This window comes from Megascapheus bottae, chromosome 12 (genome assembly GCF_031878675.1).
Source record: "Megascapheus bottae isolate mThoBot1 chromosome 12, mThoBot2.hap1, whole genome shotgun sequence".
Classification (NCBI taxonomy): domain Eukaryota; kingdom Metazoa; phylum Chordata; class Mammalia; order Rodentia; family Geomyidae; genus Megascapheus; species Megascapheus bottae.
Window position 1 is genome coordinate 2,520,356 of NC_143520.1, and position 20,689 is coordinate 2,541,044.

A 20,689-nucleotide genomic window follows, 5' to 3' on the forward strand; every position below is an offset into this window, starting at 1 on the left:
TAAGACAAGTGAACAAATAAAAGAAAGATCATTACATCAATGAAAGGATCAATTAAGCAAAAGGACATAACTATAAATACGTTATGTACCCAGTAACAGAATATCCAAATATATTATCTACACACACACACACACATACACGCACGCACGCACACACTATGTAAGTTATAAGATAACTCAGCATATTAAAAAAGATAAAAATCGTATCGTGGTATTTTACAATACAAACAAATGAAAAATCAGTAAGAAAAATGGAAAATATACAAGTACACAGATGCTGAAAAAAGACCAACTAAAAATCAAACTATCCGATGTCCTATAATCCTATTAGGCATATATCCAAAGAAAACTAAGTCATTCTATGAAACATATTTGCAACTCCCAAATTTATCACAACACTATCCATAATAGCACCTCTTACTTCAGTAACGTGGAAGGAACTAGAAGATACCATGTTAAGTGAAATAAATCAGGCACAGAAAGACAATGAATGAATGTTTTCAATCATTTGTGGAAGCTAAAATAGTTGGTTCTATAGAAGAGACTGAGATAGTAGTCACTAAACATCCAAAGAAAAGGGAGCAGGAGACAGTTGTATTATATAGCATGGCAATATATATATATGTATATATATGTGTGTGTGTATATATATATACATATATATATATACGTATATATATATACACACATGCACACACACACACACCCCCCACACACACACCATGTGTCTATCTATGCCCTGTAGCAACTAATATATTTCAAAATATTAACAGGGGCGGCCGGGGAGTTTGGCTTAGTGGTAGAATGCTCGCCTAGCATGCATGAAGCCCTGGGTTTGATTCCCCAGAACAACATACATAGAAAAAGTCAGAAGTAGGGCTGTGGCTCAAATTAGCCTTGAACAAAAAGTGTCCAAGGACAGTGCCCAGGCCCTGAGTTCAAGCCCCAGAACTGGTAAAAATAAATAGTAATAGAAGAGAAGGGGTTTTAACAGAGAAATGATAAATAGTTGAGGTGGCAGAAATGCTAAGTACTTGAATATATATATACACATATATATATGCACGTTACACTTATAATTTATATTATACATTACATTTATAATAGATATTTATATATACATACATACATATATACATATATATATATATATATATATATATATAAAAATGAAAACCACACGAAACTACACTGAAGTCACCTTTTGGATGTACTGGGTTAAACAAAACATACTACTTTAGGGATGGGAACTTGGCCTAATGGTAGAGTGTTTGGAAGACCCGGGTTCGATTCCTCTGTACCACATACATAGAAAAAAGCTGGAAGTGGTGCTGTGGCTCAAGTGGTAGAGCTCTACCCTTGAGAAAACCCAAGGACAGTGTCCAGGCCCTGAGTTCAAGGCCCAGGACTGGCAAAAAAAAAAAAAAATCACACAAAACATACTACTTAAGAATGAGGAAGATATTCTAGAGTCTATATTCCGGAAACATTAAGTTTCTTAATGCTAAATAAAAACTTGCCACTTTCTGATATATTGTTAATGCATATGAATGTGTGTGTGTGTGTGTGTGTGTGTGTGTGTGTGTGTGTGTATGTGTATGTATATGCTGGTAATGGGGCTTGAACTCAAAAGCATTGGTATATCCTTCAGTTTTTTTTTTTTCCTCATGGCTGTGGTGTTCTAACACTTGAGGTATAACAGCTCCATTTCTAGCTTTTTGTTTTTGTGGTTAATTGGGAGTTAAGAATTTCAAAGACTTCTCTGAGCAGGCCAGCTTTGACCCTCAATTGCCAGAATTCAGTTTCCTGAGTAACTGGGATTACAAGCATGAGCCACCTGTGCCTGGATAATGTCAACTTTCAATACATATGAAGAAAAAAGAAATCATAACCCCAAATAGAAAGCACATGTCATATTTAAACTGGGACGCCAATAACCACTTCTAGGTTATTTAAAATTCAATGAATGAAAATTTTTTTTTCTTACTTGAATGTGATCATTTTTCAGTAGTGTTTTCAGTTTTTTCAACTCAGGATCATTTGAGTTCTCACTTTTTCCAAAATCAAAAAATAACAGCCAACGATGATGTGCTAAACGATTCTTTGATAAAGAAAAATAATGTTAGAGTCAGAAATTCTAAGAGCGCTAATCCATTTTTTCTTTTACTTGAAGTTCATTTTAGCTACCTTATCCTTTATTTCAAAATATTATGTAAAATTTAAACTTATCTGTACATTTATTTTTCTGTTAACTAGGAGAAATGGCATATAAATCGGTTCTAGTATATTTTTTATGGATAAGCCACAGAATTACAGATAACTGTGAGAAAAAAAAAGTGTTTTAATAACATAGATAAGGGCCGAGAGTTTGGCCTAGTGGTTGAGTGCTTGCCTAGAGTGCACGAAGACCAGAGATCGATTCCTTGGTACCACATACATAGAAAAATCCAGAAGTGGTGCTGTGGCTCAAGTGATTGAGCCCTAGCTTTGAAATAGTGCTCAGGCCCTCAGTTCAAGCCCCAGAATGGCAATAAATAAATAAATAATACATAGATAAAATTCTTGGATGGGTTGGTTGAAAAGATAATCTTTTCAAGTTCAACAAAAGATTTGGTAGAAACACAAGCTAAGAATGGTCTAGGATAAATAAGGAAAGTAAACTCTAGGTTTTCCTAAACCACAGAAGCATTTGAAATTTAGCCAGAATTTCATAATAGGAATTTAAAGTAAACTTCAAAATTACATAATCCTTTGAAACTCTATCTTCAATTTTCTCTAGTAGTGAGTAAAACAAATTGCTTACCTTAAAATGCTAGATTTATAATTATTATAAAAACATTACCTCTAGTGTATTTGCTGAAAGTTGCTCAAAATCTGGCAGATTGTGTATAATTTCCATATATATTTCTTTAGCATCCAATGAATTAAGAAACTAGAATAAAAGAATATTATAATCTTTAGTATTTCTGTAGTAGAGTTCACAGGTATTTGCTGTGTCTCCATATATATCATATGAAGATGAAACTCAAAGTCATATATGTAAGGTCTGATCAAGATTTGATGATGGTTTAGATATGTAAGGTTTGATTTAGATTTAAAAAACTTTTTACTAAGTTACTGTACTGTATATGAATTTCTTAAATGAGGATGTATTAACATCTAAAAAAACTTAAATCACAGGAACCTAAGAAAGTCTTTCCCCCTAGTACTTTACATTCTTTTGGGATTCCCAAAGGGTCTGTCCAAGCACATTATTATTCACCTCAACACCTTGACAATTACCTTTAGTTTCAGTTTGTTCATTCATAAATATAGAAGAGAATCTTATCATATTTCCAAATTGAGTTCACATCAGAAATTTACAGGGTGCTGAGAAATTTCACATGCTTAAGATTTTAATATTTAACTTAATATATCTTTTTAATATTGTAAAATAACTAAATCAAAACCAATGAGAACTCATGGTATAAATGTTTTCATTTAAACAAAAATGGTTTCCTAACCTTTGTGTTTTAAAACCGCATGAAAGGGTATTTGTTTTAAATAGGATGTTTAAAACAATCTTTCAAACATATTTTCACAAAATAAAGTATACATTTAAAAAAAATCTAAGAATTATATACTTGTGATACGTAATGAAATGTTCTGCAACCATATAAGTGGATTCCTTTTCCACTGCGTATAAAATATTACTTTTGAAAATATATCCATGTACACATTTGTAATGTAAAGAAATTTCCTTAAAGTTATTCATACCAAAATACTATTTTTTTCTTTGTTATTTAAAGTGGCTCCGGGAGGAAAATATGCAGTAGTACTTGCTGTAATATCTAAACTTTTACAAAGGTTGTCCTGGGTTGCACAGTCCATCCATCCTACATTAACAAGTCCATCCTAAAACAAAAACAAAAACATATTCTAAATGGAAGAAAAAGAGATTCAGCTGTACATAGCTGAAAACCCACATTTCTTATACATAATAATTATTATTTGAAATGTAGTGTCCTCTCAATAATGACATCTATTTAAAAAATATTTTTCTATCATTCTACTAAAACTAACTTAACAATTTCTTTTAATAGAAAGGCTGTTAGACAATTTAAGGTTAAAATAGCAACTTGTGTATGATTTATCACTATGACTGTACTTAATATGTATCATATTGTTTATCAGATAGTCTATGTGTATCTACAATGTACATTTAAAATTAGTACCTTGTCAGTTTTCACCTATTGGTGGCTGAGGTCCTTTAATGAACTCTAAAATTCTAAATGAAAAATATATTTCCAGGAGGCTGAGGCAGAAGGATGAAGAGTTCAAGGTCAGTCTGAGCCATACAGAAAGTTCAAGACCAGCCTAAGTTACATTTTAAAACCCTACCTAAACAAACAAACACAAAAATCAAGAACATGTCCCAGAACTTTAAGTTATTGGAAATATTTTCTGGATTAGGAAGGCTGGTAAACATATAAAGGAGTTAACATGTATTTGACTGGGATTCCAGAAAGACAAAAGAGAAAGAGTAAGAAAATCAACAACAATTAACAACAACTGGGAAGTATCTCTAACCATGAAAAACAACCTAAAGATTCAAGAAGTCCAACGAACCTCACCGCAGAATTAGTAATCTGCACCTAAATGAATTGTAACAAAACTACAGAAAATGAGATAAATACTTTGAAAGCAAGGATAAATGTTTAGATGATACTGTATGGATGCATGAATAGAAAAATTAAGTTGTATTTAACATGTGTTCACTTAAGTTGGGGACATCACTTAGTGGTAGATACCTACCTAGTGTATGAAAGACTCTTGGATCAATCTCCAGAACAGCATTAACAAAATGTATTTACTGTGTATTAACACATAATTAAAAAAGATAAAAGGAAAATATATTCGATATGGGACTGAAGAATATGAAAGCAAAAATCTTGGAAGCAGTAAGTGAACTTGTATTTTAGGGCTCTTATTTAAAAAAAAAAAATAGATAAATCAGGAAGGTATGTTGTGTCCACTGCAAGAAAGACAAAAAAGTGAGCAGCTAACAAGCCAGTGAAGGGGCAATGGAAATTAAAACTACTTGATTAATCCAAAGAAGACAAAAAAAAGTAAAGGTTCCTAACATAGGTTGAGCAAACAGATAATGCACATGTTTATAAGATGGTAAATACATTGGGAATAATATTAATAATATTAAATGGACTAGAATAAAGACTGTAACTATGGACCAGGAGTATGGCCTAGTAGTAGAAAAAAAGAAATAAAGACAAAGTTATATCATGCCAACATTAACTGAATAGAAGTTGTAATTGTTATAATTCATATCAAGGAAGACTTGAGAAAATAATTTTAAACTAGTCTTCATATAATGACAAAGGCTCAAAACACATAGAAAAGAAGCTCGCAGAGCTAAAAGTAGGAACAGAAATATTCTCATTAACAATTACTGATTAAAGGCAGACAGTTACTTAATAATGGCAGGCAATAACATTAAGATCTAAATTTGAATAGAATGGTTAATCCACTTAACCCAACTGATTTTAAAGAACTATGAACTACAGAATTAAAAAAAATGCACATTGATATTTATTTAAAAAAAAATGTACCACTAGGGCTGGGAGTGTTGCCTAACGGTAAAGAGTGCCTGCCTAGCATGCCTGGAGCCCTGGCTTTGATTAATCAGTACCACTTACACAGAAAAAGCCAGAAGTGGTGCTGTGACTCAAGTAGTAGAGTGCTAGCCTTGAGAAAACCCAAGGACAGTGCTCAAGGCCTGTGTTCAAGCCGCAGCCTTGGCCAAAAAACCAAAAAACCAAAAAAGATAATTGTTAGTAATTAACAAAAGAAAACAAAATTTTTAGAAAAATTCACGTTAGGGGTAAACTTGTTCTAATTAAGTTAATTATAGTGATCTATGGAATTATTACAATAAAATCCTTGTGCTATTAGTTACAAAATCCTTTTATGTTTGAAAATAAGTACTAAATAAAATAATTTACTTTAAAAGAAAAAAACAAAAATAGAATGATTAGAGAACATTCCAAACTGATAATTCAAATTCCACATATCAAAATATGTGTATAGAGTAATCAATAACTTGTAGTCTAAATTCATATCTTAAAAGAGTAACTATTAACAGCCTAAAAATCCATCTCAACAATTTTAAGAGACCAATTTAAACTTTAAGAAAACAGAGGAAAGAAATAAAAGTATATATATCAATGAAACAAATGTTAAATAAAAAGATGGTGCTTTAGCTTTTCATAAAAGTATTCAAAAGTTGCAGTAAGCTAAGGTCAATTTATCATTGACCTTACAAACTTAGTAGAGCCTAAGTGTAATGTGTTTATAAAGTCTACATTAGTGTTCAGTAATGTCCTAGACCTTAAAATTTACTTATCATTCACTGACTGATACATCAAGAGTGACTTCTAGTTCTGTAAGTTCCAATCAGAATAACTGCTCTACATAGGTGTATAGTTTTATTTTTATAACATATTTACACAATGTTTTTTCCTGTTTAGTACACAGATAGCTCTGTATTACAAACATCTGTAATTGTCAGCATAGTGATACACTATACCCTAGGAGCTTTAGGCTATGACATATAGGGTAGGTGTAAAGCAGAGCATATCCACCTAATTTTGTCTTTACATACTCTATGATGCTCACACAATAATGGATTACCTAATGAAGTGTTTCTCAGATTTACTACTATCCTTAAGTGATATGTGATTTTATAAACAAATAACAAATAAAGGCAACAATTGCAGTTGGAGATTTTTATATGACTGACTTAGAAATTATAGATTAGTAGGATAAAAATAAATGGTGCATACTGTATATAATCTAACTTAATAGATATAAAATTGGCTTAATATACACAGAAACTTACTATTTTTGAGGCTCACAGTACTTTCCCATCTTATGACAAACTTGGATTGCAAAAGAGAAACTTCACTAACATCCAAGAATCAGTAACACAGACCATATTCACTAACCACAGTATGATATGAACAAAGTACATAACAAATATAAAAACAGAAGTACAAAAATAAAGTTTAGAAATGTCAAAACAGTAGCAAATTCATAATAAAAAATAGAATACTATGTAAGACAATGAAACAACCATGAACAAAGCTATTTAGAAATAAACTTACATATCAGAAAATAAGACAGTGTTAAAGAAACTATAAAAAAATTTCTAAATGGGCTTCTTTAAATAGTGCTACAGTTTTGTAAAAATGATAGATGCTTACCAACATGCCACTAAGCCTGAGTTGTGTCTGTGAAGTCAAACAATCTAAGGGACAAAGAGAATTTTATGATGCTATTTTATATTTAAGTCTATATTTATTCTCCCTCATGCCTTTCTCCCAAATTACCATATAGATTTTAAGACAATTAACTGAGCTATACGTACTGATTAATGATAGATACGAGGCTAAAGTCTCATTTAGACTTTCCTATTCTCTCTCTCTCTCTCTCTCTCTCTCTCTCTCTCTCTCTCTCTCTCTCTCTCTCTCTTTTCTCTGGTTCTCTCTTTTTGTCTTTTAGTTTCTTCCCTTAATTTTACAAGACTTCTAGCTACAGAGGAAAGAAGCCACACAGTAAGAAGATTTCTAGTTATAAGAAATCTCAATTGGCACTGGTGGCTCATGCCTTATAATATTTGCTACTCAGTAGGCTGAGATCCGAGGATTGTGATTCAAAGACAGCCTGAGCAGGAAAATGCATGAAACTCTGATCTCCAATTAACCACCAGAAAAAAAAATAATAGAAGTAGAGCCAGACCTTGAGTTCAAGCCCCACAACTGACCAAAACAAAACAAAACAAAAAATCCAATCAACCAAACAAAAAGTGTACAATGGAATGTAAGAAAGTTTTGCTCATTTGTGGATGGACTGAAATCTGGGTATTAGACCAGAACAAGACAAAGCTACTCAATGAAAAATTTCAGTTAAGGTTGATTTTACTCAAAAGCATAAAAGTAAGTCTTACAGGATGAGATGAGTGACTAGTTAACAACTAGTGATAACACATTCCTAGTAAAGTAGTGCAGAGTGGAAGTCAAATATGTGGGGTTACACAAGAAACTATTAGGATATTAGGGTAGTTTTTCATATTGGGATAAACTTTAATTTATATGATTAAATATTAATTTTATAGTTTAATACTGAATTTTCAACTTAGTTTATCAAAGAAAAGATCCTAGAAGCAATAAGTTTCATCTTTACACAATTTTAGAAGGCAAAGTTTTAATATACGTAAGTATTAAAAAACAAAGCCTATTTCTTCCAAATGTATTGTTTGGAGAAGACTATATTTGGCAACTAATTTCTTCTACAAGCTACCACATATGTCTGTGTCTAACTGAGGCACAAATTATCATGAATACAGTAAAGCTCAAGCCAAATATAAGATTAATATATGATGTATTTATAAGTAATACTTTTGATAATCTCCAAAAGGTGTATGGTCTGTCATTCATAAAAAATGTAAATCTGTACTGGTGTGGTGGCTCACACCTGTAATCCTAACTACTCAGGAGGCTGAGATCTGAGGATTGTGGTTCAAAGCCAGCCAGGGCACTAAAGAACACGAGACTCTTACCTCCAGTTAATCACTAGAAAACCGGAATTGGGGCTGTGGCTCAGGGGTAGGGCTATAGCTTTGAGCTGAAGAGCTCAGGGACAGCACCCAGGTCCATAGTTCAAGCCCTATGACCCATAAAAAATAATGTAAATCTGAATATAAATAGTAGTTTCAATTATTTACTGAAAACCTCCAATAATAATAGCATATTTAAAACTGGAACCTAAAATTAAAATGTTATAGTCTTTTATACTAAAAAAATGATAACTTTACCTCCTCCTTTGGAACAAAAAGTGATCAACCAGCCAATGCCAGCAGCAAAAGCAGTCTGTATGGAGTTAACAAAATTTCCTTAAAACAAAGAAAAGCGAATATGATTTTCATTACTCAATAATAGGAAGCAGTTTTCCAAATACTATTTTTTCTTTTTAATCTTACCCTTTTCTTATCTATCCTCTGTGTTACAAGTTACCTTTCTAAAGAAATCTCTTGAACGCATTAAATTCATTCACTAGCTTTCTAATTGTTATGGAACATAAAATCTAAATTCATTATTTCATTACGAAGAAAATTAAGGCTCAATATGATCTTTTTTTCTTTTTCATATATTTTTATTGTAATTTATAGAAGGTTACATTATATTCACCAGATACAAGGTACATTATTTCACAAACATTGATACCCTTTCTTATGTCTTGGTCCCCATTTGATCTGACTTTTGTTTACCTATTTATTCAGCCTTATTTCTCCCTCTATAATCCCATCTACAGTCACCTCTTCATGACATGCTAAGCAAGTCTTTCAGAAAGAGACACTATGTATTATCTTTTCTAGAAGTATTTTCTAACTCTTCCTTACCTAGGTAGGATTATACTTTATCTTTTATGCTTCTCTAAGCTTTATAGTATAGCAATAGTTACTACAGGGCATTTAAAGGGTTTTTGGTATCTTCCTCACTGAAATATGGAGTTGGTGATAGAAGAGACTGTATACATTCGCTAGGTAGTAAGTGCATTACTTCTCACACATTGATGCTCCTTCTCATATTTTTGTCCCCATTTCCCCCTCCCCCCAATTATCTTGTATTCTTGAAGGTCAAAGCAAATTAAGAAAATAAAATTACCTGTTGATAGTTCTGTCACTGTGCTTCTAACATGCTTCATGGCAAAGTTCACCAAACTTTCCTTTGACCTGTCTCCATGGTATTTCACTGCAGCCTATTGATTTAAAAAAACAAAACAAAACACTTTTTACTTTTCATTTAAAAGCTCATTCAACAATACCAAATATGTTGGCTTTACATCATCCTGAATAATGCAAGAGCTATCTCTCAACAGTATGTTAAATTTCCAAACAGAATCAGGAAAGTGCAGAAGCCAGGAAAGACATTTCATCTTAGTTGCAGTCTCCTCTTTGGAAACTGGAAATAAAGGCTAGTAAAGTTTTATGTACACTAAGATAACATATACAAAATCTGTGTAAAATACAAAGCAAAACATGCATTCAGAAATTTTAGAAACTTAAATTAGTAAACATTTACTTGTGAAATACAAAAAAGTAAAAGGAATACAATCTAAATGTTTTCATAAATAATCCAAAATGATTATTACTAAAATCATCTAAAATTAAATTTTAAATCATTCTAAAAATTCACATATGGTCTTTCTCTAGTATTCCTTGCTTGCGTGCATAAAGTTCCACAAATGTGCAAAACGTTAACTTATCTCTTACCATTCCGGACCTAAAAATGATGAGGCTGGGATAACTGTTGACTCCTTTCATTCGGCAAAGCATTCGATCATCTCCACAGTTAACAGCTCCAATTCGAAGTAATCCATCTACTTCTTTAGCAAAGTCTCTCCACTATGAGAGAAAAATATAACAATACTTTTCTGATAAGATCATATCACTGCTCTTGAAAAATACTAGAAATTATGTAATATTAAAGGAGAACATTTTATCAAACAAAACCATATATATGTGAAAGTACTGAGTAATTACTTTGATATAATTATTAAAACAATGCCAACATATTTTTTATAAAAGGAAAAAAATGCAGGTAACAGGTCAGTTCAGTTAAAAACGAAACTTTAATCACCAGGATATATAAAAAAAAAGTACGTACAGTGGGAGCTAAATCATGGCAATGTGAACATCCTGGGGAGTAAAAGTTTACAAACCATAGTTCTCCCGAATTAACAGCAGCATCTAAAAATTACAAAAACCAGATTTACTAAACAGTTCATATCTCAGTTAAATAACTTTTTGGAGAAATCAGAATAAAAAGAGATAATTGTGGGCCAGGAGTTTGGCCTAGTAGTAGAGTGCTTGCCTAGCATGCATGAATACCCAGGGTTCAATTCCTCGGTACCACATACATAGAAAAGCCAGGACTGGTGTTGTGGCTCAAGTGGCAGAGCGCTAGCTTCGAGGAAAAAGACCAAGAACGGTGCTCGGGTCCTGAGTTCAAGCCCCAGGACTGGTTAAAAAAGAGAGAGAGATAGCTATAAAAATCGTTATCACTGTCTGTGAAATTTTCTTTTAAAATAAAAACATTTCAAATATCAAGTCAACATTAATTTTTTAAAAACTCTTAAGTCCATTCTTGAATAAGAAGCAGCCTTGAACTACAAGATAAATACAGCAAGGGGCACAAAAAACTAACAGCCAACATTCAAATAAGACTTTGTGTGGATAAGAGGAATGAGGAAGCATATACGAGTAACTAGGAATGATACTTTTCGGGCTCTGGACACATAGGGTAAGTCTGGTCAATTCTCATAGTTACTTCAAATCCACAAAGATCTAAAAAAGGGAATACAAACTTGGACAATCATGTTACTTAACAAATACCAAAGATTTCATCATTTTGGTACACTGATATATTTGCTAAAATAGCACATACGAATACAATGTATGTCTAACCAGCAGATATTTTGTAAAATAGCTTTTTTTTTGGTGGGTCATGGGGTTTGAACTCAGCCTGGGCACTGACTCTGAGCTCTTCAGCTCAAGGTTACGGCCCTACCCTTGAGCCAAGTCCCACTCTTCCCATTTTCTAGAGATTAATTGGAGATAAGAGCCTCAGGTCCTCTTGTGCCTGGGCTGGCTTTGAACCTTGATCCTCAGATCTCAGCCTCCTGAGTAGCTAGGATTATATGTATGAGCCACTACACTCAGCTTAACTTTAAATTTTTACCAGCACTGTACTTGAGCTTTCTCAAGGCTAGAGCTCTACCACTTGATCCACAGTACCACTTCCAGCTTTCTTTTTTTTTCTATGTATGTGGTATTGAGGAATCAAACCCAGGTCTTCTTGCATGTTAGGCAAGTACTCTTACCACTAGGCCAAACTCCTGGCCCAACTTTAAATTTTTAAATAAGGATGTCCTCTGATATTTCTGGTAACAAGGTGAAGGCAATTTGATTTTGGTTTTTATATAATAATGTATCAAATCAGTTACTATAATTTAAAACAAACATTTCATAAATTATAATAAAAAGACATACACGCTATGCTAAATATGTGCAACTATTCAGGTTAATTAGAACTATGTAGGACTCAACAGCTGCCTAAGGTTCAATGCTAAAACATATGTAAAGCAAACAACGTGACAAAGACAAAATACATAATTTATCAATTTTATCAATTCTTCTTTAGCAGGTGACAGACTACTCAATATACATAGTTGAAATAAGTACCATGCCTAAGATTAGATCACCAAGTGATAATAAGTTAGGTAAAATCTTAAAAGAATGGCATTTGACACAAAAGTTTTGATTATTATAACATAGCTGTGAATCTTGGTACTTCTAACAGAGTACTTCTAATATAACTGCTTTTTATTTATTATTTTGCCAGCTTGAACTCAGGGCCTGGGTACTGTCCTCTGACACTTTTTTGCTCAAGGGTAGCAATCTGAAACTTTAGCCACAGCATCATTTCTGGCTTTTTCTGAGTATGTGGTACCAAAGAATGCAACCCTGGGCTTCATGCATGCTAGGTGTGCACCACTAGGTTTTGGTCCCAGCCCCTATTTGGGCTAAAAGGTGTGTGTGTGTGTGTGTGTGTGTGTGTGTGTGTGTGTGTGTGTGTGTGTGTGTGTGTGTGTGTGTGTTGTTTTACTGGGGATTGAATTCTGGGCCATAGGTTTTGGTCCCAGCCCCTATTTGGGCTAAAAGGTGTGTGTGTGTGTGTGTGTGTGTGTGTGTGTGTGTGTGTGTGTGTGTGTGTGTGTGTTGTTTTACTGGGGATTGAATTCTGGGCCATAGGTTTTGGTCCCAGCCCCTATTTGGGCTAAAAGGTGTGTGTGTGTGTGTGTGTGTGTGTGTGTGTGTGTGTGTGTGTGTGTGTGTGTGTGTGTGTGTTGTTTTACTGGGGATTGAATTCTGGGCCATAGGTTTTGGTCCCAGCCCCTATTTGGGCTAAAAGGTGTGTGTGTGTGTGTGTGTGTGTGTGTGTGTGTGTGTGTGTGTGTGTGTGTGTGTGTGTGTGTGTTGTTTTACTGGGGATTGAATTCTGGGCCATAGGTTTTGGTCCCAGCCCCTATTTGGGCTAAAAGGTGTGTGTGTGTGTGTGTGTGTGTGTGTGTGTGTGTGTGTGTGTGTGTGTGTGTGTGTGTGTGTGTGTGTGTGTGTTGTTTTACTGGGGATTGAATTCTGGGCCATAGGTTTTGGTCCCAGCCCCTATTTGGGCTAAAAGGTGTGTGTGTGTGTGTGTGTGTGTGTGTGTGTGTGTGTGTGTGTGTGTGTGTGTGTGTGTGTGTGTGTGTGTGTTGTTTTACTGGGGATTGAATTCTGGGCCATAGGTTTTGGTCCCAGCCCCTATTTGGGCTAAAAGGTGTGTGTGTGTGTGTGTGTGTGTGTGTGTGTGTGTGTGTGTGTGTGTGTGTGTGTGTGTGTGTGTGTGTGTGTGTGTGTGTGTGTGTGTGTGTTGTTTTACTGGGGATTGAATTCTGGGCCATAGGTTTTGGTCCCAGCCCCTATTTGGGCTAAAAGGTGTGTGTGTGTGTGTGTGTGTGTGTGTGTGTGTGTGTGTGTGTGTGTGTGTGTTGTTTTACTGGGGATTGAATTCTGGGCCATAGGTTTTGGTCCCAGCCCCTATTTGGGCTAAAAGGTGTGTGTGTGTGTGTGTGTGTGTGTGTGTGTGTGTGTGTGTGTGTGTGTGTGTGTGTGTGTGTGTGTGTGTTGTTTTACTGGGGATTGAATTCTGGGCCATAGGTTTTGGTCCCAGCCCCTATTTGGGCTAAAAGGTGTGTGTGTGTGTGTGTGTGTGTGTGTGTGTGTGTGTGTGTGTGTGTGTGTGTGTGTGTGTGTGTGTGTGTGTGTGTGTGTGTGTGTGTGTGTGTGTGTGTGTGTGTGTGTGTGTGTGTGTTGTTTTACTGGGGATTGAATTCTGGGCCATAGGTTTTGGTCCCAGCCCCTATTTGGGCTAAAAGGTGTGTGTGTGTGTGTGTGTGTGTGTATGTGTGTGTGTATGTGTGTGTGTGTGTGTGTGTGTGTGTGTGTGTGTGTGTGTTGTTTTACTGGGGATTGAATTCTGGGCCATAGGTTTGCTAAGCAGAGCTTGACCACTTGAGCTCCATCTACAGCTCCTTATTTACATTGTTTTTTTTTTTTCAAGGTCAGGACTAGTTTAATGTCTGGGCTATGGTCCTCTTATTCGTGCTTTTCTACGTTACTGAGGATGTTACTGAGGATGACAGATAGCCACATGCCACTGCACCTGCCTATTGCATGATATGGAGTCTGGTAAATTTTATGCCCAGGCTGGCCTCAAACCTTGATCCCCGATCTCTATCTCTCAAGTGCTAGAAATATAGGTTTGGGCCACTGTGCCTGGGTATGTGTTTCACCACAGAACAATACAATTCTTTTACATTACTCAGTGACACAGAATAGATGAAAACATTTTAATTGTGTTTTTGCCTTTACTATATATAACTACAATTGCCTATTAATATCCACACAAATAGCTTCTTCTAAGAAAAAATGTTAAAAAAAAGGCAGATGTGCTCTGAAGTCCCACTTTTAGAAAAATTTATCTTCTAAAGAAAATCTGTCTTATGTGGTATTATTCAAATAATGAGTATACATGTGAGATAGTCTCTGCTTTTGCAAATAGCACACAGTATTTGATTATAATGCCTGACACAATACTGTATCAACATAAAAATATGCTCATGTTTAATGTAAAGGATCAGAACTAAAAAGTGAAGTGTATTAACTACATTTTTCTCTTGGCACTAAAGCCGAACATCTTTGGGTTCCTTTACTTATAGAAGTGAATTATTCAGTTTGGATTAATTCTGTCAATATAAACAACTGAAAAACTAGACAGAATGTAAATCTTTGTTAAAAAGCATCATAGAGTTACCAGTAAAGCACTGTAGAGGGAACAGGTAGAAGAGCCCAATGTCTGTATTTTTGAAAAGAGATAGTTGACAAGCAAAAGGCTGGGCAGAGATTTTTGACTGACTTATTTGGCTAGAAAGGACAAAAACATCTAAGGAAGAGTTCTATAGGTAAAAATGAATTAAATAAATAAAAAAGAACAGTCACATTTTATTTTGCCAGTCCTGGGGCTTGAACTCAGGGCCTGGGCACTGTCCTTGGGCTTTCTCAAGGCTAGCACTCTGCCACCTGAGCCACAGTGCCTCTTCTGGCTTTTTCTGTGGATGTGGTCAAGGAATTGAACCCAGGGCTTTCTGCATGCTAGCCAAGCACTCTACCATGAGGCCACACTTGGGGCCATGACCAGTCATCTTAAAAGTCCAAGGCACAACCTGTGAACAGGTTTTATACACCTATAACGCCATCAAATTTTTACCATTTCCTTTGTAGAGAATGTGTATTTTCTTTCTGTCTGGCTGTCTTGTCTTTCTTCTTTTGTTTTGTGGGACTTGAACTCTGGGCCTAGGCGCTGTCCCTGAGCTCTTCAGCTCAACACTAGTGCTCTACCCCTTGAACCATGCTGCCACTTCCGGTATTTGGTGAGCTGGCTTTGAACTGACATCCTCAGATCTCAGCTACCTGAGTAGGTAGGATTACAGGCATGAGCCACTGGTGCCCACTCAAGGGAATGTGTATTTTCTATTCACTCATAATTTACTATTAACAATAATATATGAAATAGCTTTTTTTTTTCTTTCTGTCGGTCATGGGACTTGAACTCTGGGCCTGGGCGCTATCCTTGAGCTCTTCAGCTCAAGGCTACCTACTCTACCCATTCAGCCACAGTGTCACTTCTGGTTTTCTGGTGGTTAATTGGGGATAAGAGTCTCACGTTTTTTAGTGCCTGGGCTGGCTTTGAGCCGCAATCCTCAGATCTCAGCTTCCTGAGTAGCTAGGATTATAGGTGTGAGCCACCGTGCCTGGCTGAAATAGCTAATTTTTAATATATGAGCTTATCAATGGAAAGAATTAAAAAAGGCACTGTCCAGAATAAACTATACACAAAGTGACTGTAAAACATGTTTTATGATGAAAACACAAAAATATGTTTTACAACTGTACTGTTACTTTAGCTTTTAAAATTAAATGTGATTATAACACAGTAATGTAAAAAAGGAAGAACTAAATTTTTATCATATAAGTATTTAATTCAGTATTCTAAAATGCAGAGAGAGAGAGAGAGAGAGAGAGAGAGAGAATGAAGTACAACTAAACTGTATACTGTACTCAGTTTTTTGTTTGTTTGTTTTTTAAAGTTGGTGCTAGTACCAGGGCTGTAATTCCAAGCCTGGGGTTGTCCCTGATCAGGGCTAGCACTCCAGCACTCTACCGTATGTGCCATACTAGTACCCTTCTGGCTTTTTTGGTGATTAATTGGAAGTTGAGTCTTATGAGCTTTCCTGCCTCGGCTGGCTTCAAATTGCAGTTTTCAGATCTCAGAGTCCTGAGTAACTATGAATACAGACATGAGTTACCAGCTCTTGGCAGAACTATATTTTTATATGCATCTCATACAACTCATATACAATTAAAAGTATATACTCATCAAAAGCATTAGAATTAAATAATTCTGAAAGTCTTTTTAAAATTTTGTACCTTTTTTGACACCCAAACCTGATCTGAACTATATAGCTAGTTTTATATATATATATATGATATATATATATATATATATAGTTTGTGTATGTGTGTTTGTGTGTGCATATGTGTGCGTGTGGCTACACTGGAACTTGAACTCAGAGCTTTTGCCATTTTTTTTGCCTGCGACTGGAACTTTGCCACTTGAGTCATACCTCAGTTCTATTTTTATCTGGCATATATACTTATGCGTTTTGCTGCAGAAATATTAGTGTTTTTACTATAATACTTAGCTATTTCACATTCTTCTAGAATCAGTGCTTAAAATACAGTATATGCTATATTATCTTTCAAAAAATTAAATAACTTCTATTGTGAATACGTATAGACCTAAGAGATTTTTTAGGTAAGGGACTAGAAAATCATCTGCTGACAAACTTACCAAATTCTCTTCTTTCCAGTGTTATAATTTCAGGATCATCATCATAAATACCTAATTAAAAAAAGTATTTAAAAATAAATTACCATATAAACACAAATTATCAAGTAATTATTCCTCTACTTTCAAATCATTAAAAATCAGATTATAGTACATCTCATTTTCAATATGCAACAAACTAAAAGAAAAATCTAAAGTAAATAATACAACTGGGTGACACATTTAAAGAGTAATTCAAAGATACTAGTTTCTTGACATGACCTAAAATAGAAGTCTGCATGGGAGGAATAGTTTTTTTTTTTTTTTTTTTTGTGGGTCATGGGGCTTGAACTCAGCCTGGGCGCTGTCCCTGAGTTCTTCAGTTCAAGGCTTCTGCCCTACCCTTGGAGCCAAGCCCCAGTTCCTGCTTTCTAGAGGTTAATTGGAGATAAGTCTCAGTTCCTTTTGTGCCCAGGCTGAATCTTGATCCTCAGATCTCAGCCTCCTGAGTAGCTACGATTACAGGCGTGAGCAACCACACCTGGCTAGATTTTTTATAATTACAGAAAGTTCAAGTTTTGTTTTAAAATAAATTTTCATTTTTATTTAAAAATAATTATAGAGAACAAAAACTAAAAATAGTAGGACCCTTTTGTAACCCTTCACTCTTCCTGATGATGACATGGTAAAGTATAAACACTTGGAAATTGAGTACTGAATATTAGACTACGGAACTCACTTAATTTTCAGATTATAGAGGGTTCTATTAGTATTAGTACTTTAAAATATTTTCCTTTGCTAAAACACCTGACAATTAACAAAATATGTAGAGAAACATTTACTCATAAATACCAATTTTAGCCAGATGCTGGTGGCTCAGGCCTATAATCTTACTCAGGAGGCTCTGTGGATTGTGGTTCGAGGCCAGCCAAGCAGAAAAATCCCTGTGAGACTCTTATCTCTAATTAACAACTCAAAAACTGGAAGTGGTTCTGTGGCTCAACTGGCAGAGCACTAGCCTTGAGCACAGAAAGGCTCACAGACATCACCTATACCCCGAGTTTAAGCCCTGTGACTGACAAAAAACCACCACCACCACCACCAACAACAAAACTCCACAAATTTTACCTACCATAATTTAAAATTAGTGTAACAAAATTTTTCAATAATATAGAACATAACTAAATAATATTGACAATGAATACAGACCAAGGGTCAGTCAATGTTTTCTGTATACGCCACTAATAAATACCTTGGAATTTGTATGGGATACATTTTTATCACAAATGCTCAGTTTTACCTTCAAAGTGTAAAACAGGCATCAGCAACATGTAACAAACGAGAAAAACAAGTGGTGAGTCAGATTTGGCCAGTGAAATTCAGTTTGCCAATATCTGATACAGGCTAAAAAGCTGTGGAAATGTATTTGAAACCACTATTTTGCAAAGAACACCAACTCCAAACTCTTCAGAAATAAGTGAAAATATTTAGATTCATGTAAAAGCATACTTCAATTCTTAAGACTGAATTTGAGGTCAAGTAATGATGATCAGAAACCTTGGTTATGTGAACACACCCTGTTGCCTTGATAGCTTTATTTACTTTTCCTTTCCCTGGGTTCCAGTAACTTGCTTCCTTGCTTTCTTTGCTCTTGGCCTTCTTTCCTAATCCTGTTAACACCTTAAATGATCAATAAAGTCTACATGACATGGGAAGCATTTCTACTAAGAAACCACTGTTGAACTTAAAGTTTAGCCTTTGTCGTAAATTATACAGCTTAAAAATTTATAAAAGTTACAATATTTAATATTTTTAAATGCAAACATACATATTCCTTATTAAATACAAAGGAATCTTTACTTTATAAACATTAAATACAATTTGATAAATATAGTATACTTTCTATATGCTGACTTTCCTTTTGAACCCCATTACTGTGAATTACAAAGAACTAATCAAGCTGACAGATAAAATACCAAAGATGAGTAATAAGATTAAATGACAAAAATCACAACTTACCGAAATCATAACGATAATAGTTCCAGCTTTCATACTGGCCTCCTTGATTATCTTCAAGTCCTTTTTCTCCGTATTTGTCATATTTTTTCCGTAGATCTTCATCTTTAAGTACTTCATATGCTCTATTTATTTTTAAAAAATCACCATGTGCATTTGGGTTATTCTGGTAAAAACATCACAAAAAGTTTATTTCAGCTATACCATGTGGGTCTCTGTAGAACAGATATAATTAATCCAGAGATGTCCAGAAAACTAGATGCTAACATACAAGGGTGGTGGGGATAATGTGAAGGGATAAGGAAGTATTATCGAAGGAGCTCCCATCTTTCAAAAGAGGAAGTAATGGAAATAAAAATTGTTCAAAAGGCTGAAAAATATGGCAATATAATTTCTCTTTACTACATAAAACAGTCCAAAAATGTTAATAATGGATATAGGCTAATAAAATCTGCATCTGGTACTGCTATTCCCAGGTACTCAGAAGGCTAAGATCTGTGAATATGGTTTGAAGTTTGCCTAGGCAGAAAAGCCCATGAAGCTCTTACCTCTAACTAACCAGCAAAACTACTTCTACCCTCGTCCCATCAAAATAGAAATGGAAGTGTGGCTAACGCCAACATGGCAGAGCATCACCCTTCAAAAACATACTATGAATGCCAGTGCCTACAAACAATGCTACCTACCTTTAAAGTGATAGTAAACGTTTCAATCTAAATAAAAATATTAACTAAAATATGTGTTCTAATTGATCAAATAAGGAATAATATTCAAGTAGCTATTCAAAACTGGACTAGAAATATTCTTTTCTTTTGTTTCTGTCTTGCAGAAGGATGCTTTCAATTAAGACTGTTTACTAGCTTTTATATGGAAACTTACAAGTTGTGTTCTGAAATTTTAAAGTAAAACTTTGGAGACAAAATAGCATATAGATCTCTGGGGAAGACAGTTAACTAGGACATTATCAAATCTAATAGAAAGAAAATCACGTCCTTGTCCTAATGACTAAATCTCATTTAAGTAAATCATCAAAATTAAAAGTAATTTAAGACTTCAATTAGATATAAATGCAATTTTAATTCTACTAAGTAGTTGTACAAAAGGTTTACCATTTGCTTTTAATTTTTAACTATTCTTATGTTTTAATTTGTAAAATTTACTAACATGATCTGTGACAGGTACATAGAAAAACAATAAAAGTTAAAGGATGTGATTATTTTTTAGTAAAATACACCTTATGAGTTCTAAAGAAGACTATTTTAAAAATGCTTTAAAACACCGGATCTTAACCATCTTTACTATGAATAAGTATTTATTTACTTACTAGACAATATGACATGGGGATTAACATCCTTAACACATCTATTAGAAATTAGCTTACAAATTAAGAGAAAACTACACATATGCTATGACCAAATTTTTGTACTATTCCAGACTAGAACATTCTGCTATATCTAGTTTTAGCATACAAATTGAATTAAAAAATTTTGTTGTTGTGCTAGAGGTGAAAGCCAGGCAAGAATTCTTACTATCCTCTGTAAGGGGGATGGGAGTCTGGCCTAGTGGTAGAGTGCTTGCCTAGCATGCATGAAGCCCTGGGTTTGATTCCTTGGTACCATATACATAGA

The 20,689-nt window shown here is 34.5% G+C and overlaps 1 protein-coding gene across 1 annotated transcript in view; it reads right to left on the bottom strand.

Annotated features, from left to right (window-relative positions):
* The window catches only part of Dnajc10 (DnaJ heat shock protein family (Hsp40) member C10), a 42,376-nt gene that overhangs the window by 20,921 nt on the left and 766 nt on the right, over window positions 1-20,689 (bottom strand). The window contains exons 2-11 of the mRNA XM_090342515.1: window positions 19,065-19,227; window positions 17,070-17,120; window positions 10,722-10,804; window positions 10,328-10,459; window positions 9,720-9,813; window positions 8,870-8,947; window positions 7,260-7,303; window positions 3,757-3,894; window positions 2,843-2,932; window positions 1,988-2,101 (exon numbers count right to left, since the gene is read on the bottom strand). Coding sequence (XP_090198641.1) covers window positions 1,988-2,101; window positions 2,843-2,932; window positions 3,757-3,894; window positions 7,260-7,303; window positions 8,870-8,947; window positions 9,720-9,813; window positions 10,328-10,459; window positions 10,722-10,804; window positions 17,070-17,120; window positions 19,065-19,227 — 987 coding nt within the window. The remainder of the gene's footprint in view (window positions 1-1,987; window positions 2,102-2,842; window positions 2,933-3,756; window positions 3,895-7,259; window positions 7,304-8,869; window positions 8,948-9,719; window positions 9,814-10,327; window positions 10,460-10,721; window positions 10,805-17,069; window positions 17,121-19,064; window positions 19,228-20,689) is intronic.